Source organism: Alexandromys fortis, unplaced genomic scaffold (assembly GCF_014885135.2).
Source record: "Alexandromys fortis isolate MF-2015 unplaced genomic scaffold, M_Fortis_MF-2015_v1.1 scaffold_32, whole genome shotgun sequence".
Taxonomy (NCBI): Eukaryota; Metazoa; Chordata; class Mammalia; order Rodentia; family Cricetidae; genus Alexandromys; species Alexandromys fortis.
The window spans coordinates 7143576-7153921 of NW_026067938.1; the positions used below are offsets into that span (position 1 = coordinate 7143576).

Consider the following 10346-nt stretch of genomic DNA (forward strand, 5'->3'; position numbering starts at 1 on the left):
AATAGGAGTTCCTTGATTCAGTTTCGTTCTGGATTTTATAGCAGCTATGATTATGTAAGCATTAGAGATGACCCCACCCCTTCTTATTCTTTTTCAGGGTTTAAATCACATCCATCCTCTCAGAGGTCTTGTCACTTGCCAACACTTAAAAATGTTAGATTAGGGCCCTGCTGCATTCTCTTTGACTCTCCTAAATTAAGCCCTGGGTTAAAACTATTTTAAGTTTCACTTAGTTATCACAACCCCAAAAGTATCGACAACAAAAGACTCAAATACGCTGATAATTTTAAGTCTGAATTTTATGTTTTGAAATAAAAATGCAACAAACTTTTACAAAATTGACACACGGGAACACACTTTAAAACACCATCACATGCTACATTAACTGGGAGTTAATAGATGCAGTCTAAACGAGAATCTACCAATTATGTGAGTTCCTTCCTTTCTTTGAGCAAAAAGAATGCTAACGTGAAATGCTGGACACATCAGGATAGCCAGCAATGGCTCAGCACCTTCATGAATGAGGAAGCCTGGAGCACAGCCTCTCTGAGGGGCTGGACTCCACTCTGCAGCTTCCCACGTGGGCTGCAGGGCCTGCAACTGGATGCTTCCCAAGTCCTGTGTGCCATGGTCCTTTCATTTCTGGTGACAATACAAATATCACCATTAGTTTGCTTTTCTTGTAAACTCCAACAGAAAAGCCAGCATGCTTAGACTCCGGACATGGAGCCTAGGGATCTTTCTGGAGACTAACCACTTTGGGAAAGTCCTTTCTCAGAAGTTTCTGATCTGGCTCACTTTCTCACATGGTGACCTGGACCTTGGGGACATCATCCATGCAAAAGAGCACCCATGAGGTGGATCGAGCTGGCAGTCCTTTCTGAAGCTGTGTCCGTGGCTCTGACATGTCTGCCCTGGCTCAAGCCATCTTTCTCCAGTCACAGGAGATTCACATACCTTCTTACACTCTATTTTACAACTGGTATTTTAGTATGTTCCTGCAGAATTTATTTCATTCTAATAATCAACAGTGTGAGGCTGTTACATAACCGTCCGCTAGATGTTCAGCTGGTCTGTAAAACCTAGCTGATCTGTACAAGAAGAATTAAGAAACAAATGCTGGTAGACTTAGCACCTTGCCGTCATGTCCACTACTGATGTATGGTATAGCCTCTGAGAGTCAACCCAATTCGCTCATGTTTTCCTCTCACATAAATACTCAAGTTTTGTTCAGTAAGAAAACATGATTTTTTTTTTTAACAACAAATACATGCTCAGGACAAACATCACATACCCAGTAGCTACAATGAGTGCTAAGGTGGCCTAACAGTTCATTTCCATATATCACTTCCAAAATAAAGGTTCAAGCCTTTGACTCTGCCCGTGGATTCAAGTTCTAAGGCATCATTTGACACCATTGATAGTTTAACAAAAACTAAAATGAGATTCTTAAAGTGTATAGGAAGTATAAAATTATCACCCCAAAGTTTAACTTCTTCATAATTATCTCAAAATTTATAGCATCACCAAATCTTGCTAATTATCAAAAGGGTAAATCGGTAATTTCCTCTATAATGATACTTGACATTGACATTTTTTTGTTCCTGATTATAAAATCCATTTCAACTACCTGATGTTGAACTTGAGGTAGCTGCACTGTGGTTGCATTGCTAGGGCGGAGATGTGGTTCAAAGTACCATCTGGAGCATAGCATCTGATTTAAACGAGAGGGAAATGAAGTCTCCCTGACAAGGTTTCCTCATTTGGCATTCAAAACAAAAGAAACAGAAACACGCCTCCCACTCATTCTCTTAGTGATAAAAGTAGAGTTCTTTTGTGAGCATAGACACAATGCATGGAAACTGTTTCTTTGCATGGAAAGTGGAGTCATGGGAGAAGGACTCAAATTCTGTCGCAACCTTCAGGTTAACGCGAGTGAGGATGTGCATAAACTCAAGCTTGTGTGCATGCAGCTTCAGCATGGCGCAAAGTGACTGGATGAACCAGGACCCGTCCTTTGAATTTCTCCAGGAGTAGTAACCTACGGGGCGAAACGCAAAGCACCATACCCGCCATTACTTCATACCATCATTGTAGCAGATTTTATACTTTTTTATATAACATTGATAAAAAATAAATGTAAACTTCCATGGTCTTATAAGCCATAAAGAGGAAACAGAAATAACACCTGTAGTCTCTGGAGAAATGATATCAAGGGGAAAACATATACTATACATGGCTCACTGCTCTCCGTAGGGAAAAAAAAAAGGCAGTATGGACTGACTGCCATTGAGTTCCCGAGCCTACGATCTGGTCTCATGCCCATAAGGGATGAGCAGGGTAGAACAGGAAGAGGAAGGCGTGAACATACAAACGCGAACATATTCGAATGAGACCATGCAGATTACTTTGTGTTCAATCAGGACTCTGACTTTAATACTGACTCAGACAGGAAATAAACTGCTTACATACACACACTTCAAATGTTTCTTTAGACTTGTTCTTTGCCTACATGTACATAAAGTGCAGCATACAAGGAGATCAGGGATGTCAGATCCCTTGGAACTGGAGTTACAGATGGGTGTGAACCACCACACTATGCGTGTACCTCTGCATGAGTAACAGTGCTCTTAACTAAGATGTCTACTTAGCCCCCTACGTATACACACTTTAAAGAACGCTATTGGTTCATCTGTGGGCATCTGGATAAGTATAATAAATAGTATTCAAGAAGGAAATCAGCGTAATATTTTGTGTTTTCAGATTAACTATTGGAATAATTGCATTTACTTTATAAGTACTCTGCATGGAAAGATACCCAGTGGATAAAAAAAAAAAAGATTGAGTATATTCTACTTGTTTGTTTGAATAGATTTATTTGTTTTGTATGTATGGTTGTGCATGTAGAACTCAGAAGACAATTTGTGGGAGTCAGTTTTCTCCTCTACAATGACACACACACACACATACATACAGGTCCACACCCACAAACTTAATATCTTCTGTGTGTGTGTGTTGGTTTGAATGTGACTAGGTGCCCCCCCATAGGCTCATATATTTGAATACTTGGTCCCCAGTAAGTCCTACTCCTCTGTGGCCTTAATGGAGGAGGCTTTGAGGTTTCACGTGGGCTTTGAGGTTTCAGACATCCCTGCCATTCTCAGTTAGTTCTCTCTGCCTTGGGCTGTCTTAGAGATGGAGATGTAAGCTCCCAGCTACCCCAGCACCACGTCTGCCCATCTACTGCCATGCCGCTCCTCCCCTGTTTACCACGACAGTCATGGACTCTAACCCTCTGTAACCGCGGGCTCCAAATTAAGCTTTTCTAAGTTGTCTTGGTCACTTTGTTCTGTCACGGCAATAGAAAGTAACTAAGACAACATCTTGGTTATTTTAGGGACGTAAAAATCTTTGTGAGGGGCCTATACAGATCTTGATAGCCTTTAAAACATAGTCTTTATTGCTCAACTCTAAAGCTGGTTACATTGTAAGTCATCTACAAAATCCACATAGAACGTTCTGTGGCAGCATCTTACCGGGTGCTGTGGAGTAAGCGTACAGGAAGTCGGCTTCCACCGGGATCTTCTGGCACGCCATATCATCATCAGTCGCGCTGTCTGTCTCAATGCCACAGTCCAGCTCCGTACCCCGGCAGGCCTGCGTTAGGAAACAAACCTTTCTTTTAAAAAAATATGTAAACACACATAGCGTACATCTAAAAACTGTAAGAGCAGTGAAAAGTTGATGAGTCTTTCTATTATAAGAGCAAAATTGAAATATACTCCATATTTTCTAAGTGATGGTTTAAAGAAATACAAATATACTAGTACTATATAGAGCCCCACAACAAAAAGTAAATACTGGTGAGTAAGTTAATCTCTTTTTAACTGGGCACCAAGCAGCTCAGTGCCGTACCTGAATGATGAAGAGTTTGGGTTTCCCCGTTAGACTTCGGCAGTAGTCACCTCTGAAGTAACTAGTTAACTTTTTTAGGTCAACGGGGCCATTGGTTCCAAAAATGATTCCTTCGTCACCATGGCTTAGAATCACACAAACAAAACTGCTCCTCTTGCTGTGGTCCTCTTTAGAGACTGGAACGACGTTTGGAAAGAAGAGAAAACAAAACATAGGCACAGAAGCACTTCGCAAGTTTCACTGAACAACGTGAGGACTGTGCAGGAGAGTATGATGAAGGATCTGTGGTTGCTTGACTCGTGTCTAGTTCTCTAATTGGACCAAGATGGTTCTGAATGCATGATCTTCCTTCTTGCCTTAGCTTCTTGAGTTCTGGTTTATATCACTACCACAAGATGAAGAAGTTGAGACTAGAACTACCAGATCATCCAAATCTAACACAGGCAGAGCACATATGGATCCATTTTGGAGGTGACATGATTAATATTTTTTTTAACTTTTTACTAAAATATATAAGCAGCAGGGTGTTGTGGTGCATGCCTTTAAAATCCCAGAACTTGGAAGGCAAAGGTATAATTTTATGTCTCTAGCTATATAGGTCTAATTATAGCTAGGCCATAAAGTAAAATTACCCAATAAAGGTCATTCTTTTTTGATATAGCATTTTTACTAATTCTTTGAGAATTTCATACATGCAATTTGATCATATCTATCCCCACACATACACACCCCAACTTCTCCTGGATCCTTCTTCTCACAACTTCCCAACTTTATGTTTTGTTTTGTTTACTAACACAGGGTTCAATTTGTGCTTGCCATATACCACTGGAACATGGTCAACCTATCAGGGACTACACCCTTAAGTAAAGCCAATTCTCCCTCCTCCAGCAGCCATCAACCGTCAACAGCTCCCCAGCCTAGAGGTGGGGACTCATGAGTCCCTCTCTACCTCACGTTAGAATGCTGACTGGCAAATAGAGCAGGCAGCCGCAACGGGTATGAGTTCCTGAGTGCAGCTTTCCTGCCATGTCTTCCCTCTGGTCCTCCCCAACCTCTGGCTCTTAAAATCTTTCTACCCCATCTTCTGCAAGGGTCCCTGAGCCCTGTGTGTTCTGTCAGAGTTAGGGTATAGATATGCTATTTCTGGCTGAGTTCTGCAAACACAACATCTCTGTCCTTTGACCTGATGTTGGATGCTTTTTCTAATTCTTTTAATGAATTATCTCTTACCTTTATCCATCAATTCCACAATTTCTTCACGAGTAAGATCATTCTTATTCCGGACTTCGTATTTCAGGCTCATGAATGTCTCTCTGAGTTTGGCTGCATCAACGTCAGTACCAGAGCGAGGTGTCATTCCTCGGGACAGAAAGAACTTCTCTTAATTGCAATTTAAAAGAATAACCGCTTTGAGACTAAATGAGCAATTCAGCAACTCGCACAACCAATGAACGCTTCCTTTCAAATGTTAAGAAAAACCTACTTATTTTGATCATGGTGACAGAGCCTGTAATCTGTTGATACAAGACACTTCGCTGTATCAGCTGCTGCAAGCTGTCATGGCAGGAACATCGGGGACATCCTCCACAGCAGCTTCAACAGTGAATATAAGCGAGGACTTTGGACTCCTGGAGTAGAGGTTTGTTTTATAAATGGTGATTTGCTCATATGATGGTGTACTGTGTCGCCATCTGATTCATCCACTCATTCACGCTGTAGCCCCACCTGGTCTTGAGCTCACAATAATCCTCTCGAGGGCTGGGATTATAGGCATAGGCTGCCACTCTCAGTTCATGGTGAATATTTTCTAAGATCATGGGAAAATAGTCAGTGATCTTTTTGAAAACTGCTAACTTATTTAGTATCCAGTAAATCATTTTAGAAAGATAGAAGAAAGTATGTAATCTTAGTTTAGTTTGTATAGCTTCCTCGTAAACACTCTGTTTGATTCTGTGCCGGATCAATTTTAAGATAGTACTACTTGTAGATCTTTTTTTGGGGGGAAATCCACAGATATTATGAGTAGTATTGCTAAGCAGGTATTCTGTTATGTTGATAATATATGGACTTTCCAACCATCACAACAAGATGTGTTTTAGTAGATTCATTTGTATACACGAGGGATGTAGAGCACAAATGAGCTAAGAAACCTGCCCTGGGTACATCGCAAGCTTAGCATGAGAAATGCTTGGTTTAAAAGGAAGGAGGGAGGGAGGGAGGGAGGGAGGGAGGGAGGGAGGGAGGGAAGGAAGGAAGGAAGGAAGGAAGGAAGGAAGGAAGGAAGGAAACGAATTTGTTCAAAGTGATAAAGTTAGGAACCTTTCAGCCAACTCAGTGATACCTGTTGCTAAGCCTCACAACTTGAATTTGATCCCTGGTACCCACATGGTTCAAGGAGAGGATTGAAGGAAGAAGGGAATGAGAACCGCTTATTGGCATCAAGGAGGTACCAATGAGAACCACAGATCATCAAGGAGGTACCGATGAGGACCACAGATCATCAAGGAGGTATCAGTAAAGACTATTGATCATCAAGGAGATACCGATGAGGACTACAGATCATCAAGGAGGGACCAATAAGGACTATAGACCATCAGTACAGCTTAGCCACTGAAAGTAAAGATCCTAAGGTAATTGCTTTATTTGGCCTGAAACAGGGTTCCATTAGCCCAGGGACCATCTTCCTACTCCTTCCTCCCAAGCAACAGTGACAAGATTAAAGGAATGTACCATCATCCAGGGTTTATGTAGTACTGGGGCTAGAACTGTCTCCACGTATGACAAACAAGCACTCTACCAACCTCCATATTCTTGTCCTTTCTCTCTCCTCTTTTTCCTCTTTAACATTTTCTTAATTTTTTAATTAGTTCTTTGAGAATTTCATACAATGTATTTTGGTCATATTCATCCTTGTACCTCCAATTCCTTCTAGGTCCATGACTTCTTTCTCACTCAACTCTGTGTTGTTTTTATAAAAAACCCACTTTCTGCTGCCCATCTATTCTTGGATGTGTAGCCTTCATTGGAGTGTAGGTCTACGGCACAATCCCAGATTATATATTATATATATATTATAGCTTAATGACTACTTGGAGAGTTAGTATTCATTCTCAGGTTGGGGTAAAAACCTCAATTACATAGTTCTAAACACGGAAGCAGATTGTGCCTGAAGCTGGGTACACAGACCTGCAAATGGGAAATGTGGCACAGGGTGGTGATAACTTAGCAACCTCAAGCTAAGATAAGAGACCCTAATTTGCATTCTAAAATTGACTAAGGAATGACCTCAGGGTCATGCCCACTTGCCTGAGTTAAGGGCCCCTGCAAAGGATGCTAGAGACACTTTCTCAAATGCCTCAGGGCAGAGGATCTCAGGTGCCCATCATTAATCTATTTTTTTTTTATATTTTTAAAATTGGACAAATGTACAGACAGGTTTGCCTACTAACAGGCTTCATATTGAAAGATAAACAGGTTTAAGTTGCAGCTTTTACTATTTTTTTTAAATTTTTTTTTATTTTATTGAGAATAAGATTACTATTTTTTTTTTAAATTTTTTTCCCATCATTAATCTTTATCCCTGCCAGCTTGTTGCTCATGAGGTCTTTTCTTCTCCCTTCACTCAGCCTCTCAAGGTATTGGTTCTGTTGGGCAGCACAGAATCCAGCCTTTTATAGTCACAGGCGAGGCAGAGGCTCTGAACACGGAAGAAGAGTCCATATTGTATATAGGACCTGTAAGGTTCCAGCGTATCTCTACTTAGTGGGTTTTCTCTATCAGTTTACTGACTCATAACACACTGATATTGCTTTTCGTATTACATCCAATGTAAATGGCATAACTATTTGAAATGTCTTAAAAATTGTTAGATACATACCAGTGCTTTTATGAAAGTTCTTATTATTGATTATTATACACACACCCATTTCAGGATAATCCATTTTGTAACTATTGTCCAGATACATTCCAGAATCCATTGATTTGCTTCCATGTATGGTCTTTCTGCATGGAAATCAAGTGATAGTTAGTTACCAAAGGCAGAAATGATGACTCTATTAATGCAATTTCTTTGACTCATAAGATCAGTTAATATTTGTTTAAGGTTATTGATGTACCCAACTTCATGCTACATCCTTTTCTCATTCAACTTTCACAGCATGTGGGTTTGATCCCAAGGACTTGGGGAAAGAAAGCATAAATAAATACATGCGCATTTTACTGATGAGGAAATGGCCTGCCAAGGCTCAGTTAAGTAATGTGCAGATCTTATATTGGAGTCAGAGTGGAAGGTTTTTCTATAACGCCTAATACAATTTTACCGAATACATCTTTTAAAAATTAACATTATATGAAATAACTTATCCTTAGTGATAAAAGTAGGATTTTTTTTTAAAAATTTTGTTTTTGGGGCTGTAGCCTTGCTATATGTAGCCTAGGCTGACCCTGGGTGGGTCCTCTTATCTAAGACCCCACTCCCCCACATACATACACTAAATCAACCCTTAAACTCCATGAGCTGAACCACTGAATAACAATACACAGACGGACCATTATAAATCCTTATAAATACTTGTGTGAAAGTCACTGATGTAAATATGTTAGCTAGGTAGACCAGAGGCCAATGGTCATTCTCAAAGGCCAGATGTTAAGCCTCTCAGGCTCACGGGCTGTCCTAGTAGACACTCAGTCTGGCCAGGTGAAACTCACCAAGAGCAACATGATCATAAAGGTGTGGCTGTGTTCCAACAAACGTGACAGACTAAGCACAAGCCTGACCCATGATCTAGAAATAGTATGTCTAGGCACAGCCCACAACCAAGCAACATTGTTAAGAATGCACACTTAGTTTTAATAGTATCTTATACTTTATAACTCTAAAAATGATTGTGGGGAGAGAATAAAAGTAGTAAATGAAGGGGGTCGAAGGCAGACAAGAAAGAACCATGACACATAGCTACAGAGAAAATTAGGCCACATAGGTACAAGCTGTTCATTCCCATTCCAAAATCTAGAGACAGAAATGCTTCAAAATTAAGTGTTTGAATGCCAAGATGATGTCTCAAGTGGAAAAAGTCACACCAACCCTGATGTGACACGTCACTTTCAAAATGTTATATAAAATTAGCTTTAGGCTGCGTGTATAAAGTTTACGTAAAACAGAAATGAACTCATGTTTAAAATGTATAGGCCAGGGAGACAACTCAGTAGGTAATAGTGTTCTGCCTGAATTCAATCACTAGAAACCACATAAGAAGCTTTATTTAAGTCGGACTGGAGAGATGGCTCAGAGGTTAAGAGCACTGACCGTTCTCCTGGAGGTCCTGAGTTCAATTCCCAGCAACCACATGATGGCTCACACCCATTTGTAATGGGATCGGTGCCCAGAACGCAGTACACATAATAAATTAATGAATTTAAAGAAAAGTATTTAGAAGAAGAAGAAGAAGAAGAAGAAGAAGAAGAAGAAGAAGAAGAAGAAGAAGAAGAAGAAGAAGACGACGTCGAAGAAGAAGAAGACGACGTCGAAGAAGAAGCAGCAGCAGCTTTAAGTCAGTGATTCTCAACCTGTGAATCAAGACCCTTTTGGGAGGTGGGTGTTGAATGGCCTGTTATGGAATATTATTTTAAGATGTGTTATATTTGTTTATGCCATGGAACATTTGTTTAATGTCAAAGCAAAGATGTACTGCATTCTTTTATTTTGCATTTGTTTAACTCTGTGAAACTGTGTTACTCTGCCTGTCTAAAACACCTGACTGGTCTAATAAAGAGCTGAATGGCCAATAGCCAGGCAGGAGAAAGGAAAGGCGGGATTTCCAGGCAGAGAGAATAATCAGATGAAGACATTTGGGAAGAAGAACAAGAGATCAACGGGAGAGAAATGAAGGGGCCAGCTACCAGCTACACAGCCAGACACAGAATAAGAAGGAAAGAAAAGGTATACAGAATTAGAGAAAGGCAAAAGGTAGATGGGAAAAGTTAAGAAAAGCTGGCTAGAAATTATCCAAGCTAAGGCTGGGCATTTATAAGAAAGAATAAGCCTCCATGTGTATTTATTTGGGAGCTGGGTGGTGGGTCCTCCCAAAAAGTCAGAGTAAAACAACCCACTACAACAACCCTTTCACAGGAGTTACATATCAGATATTTATATTATAATTCATAACACTAGCAAAATTACAGTTATGAAGCAGCAGCAAAAATAATGTTCTGGTTGGGGGTCATCACAACATGAAGAACTATTAAAGGGTCACAGCATTGGGAACATTGCTCTAAGTAGTGGCACACATCTGTGTTCACAGCATTCCTGTGACAAGATGGGAGGGAGACAATACAACCTCCTGGCCCTCAAGTCTTGCCCTGTCATCTTAGATGAGATCAGAGGGGTGAGTTTACCGAGGGCCGCACAGCTGCAGGAGGCAGGGGTGGGGGGG

General features: G+C 40.5%; 1 protein-coding gene across 3 annotated transcripts in view; it reads right to left on the minus strand.

The window, feature by feature from the left end:
- Positions 1–281: 281 nt before the first annotated feature.
- Casp3 (caspase 3) overlaps positions 282–10346 on the minus strand; it is a 21239-nt gene continuing 11174 nt past the window's right edge. For 2 of the 3 annotated variants that reach the window (XM_050147380.1, XM_050147378.1), the window contains exons 3-7: positions 7793–7917; positions 5146–5274; positions 3916–4091; positions 3537–3657; positions 282–2041 (exon numbers count right to left, since the gene is read on the minus strand). In XM_050147380.1, coding sequence (XP_050003337.1) covers positions 1812–2041; positions 3537–3657; positions 3916–4091; positions 5146–5274; positions 7793–7917 — 781 coding nt within the window. In that variant the 3' untranslated portion in view covers positions 282–1811. Of the gene's footprint in view, positions 2042–3536; positions 3658–3915; positions 4092–5145; positions 5275–5398; positions 5723–7792; positions 7918–10346 lie in introns of those variants that run through there. The other variant, XM_050147381.1, reaches the window with a different exon arrangement.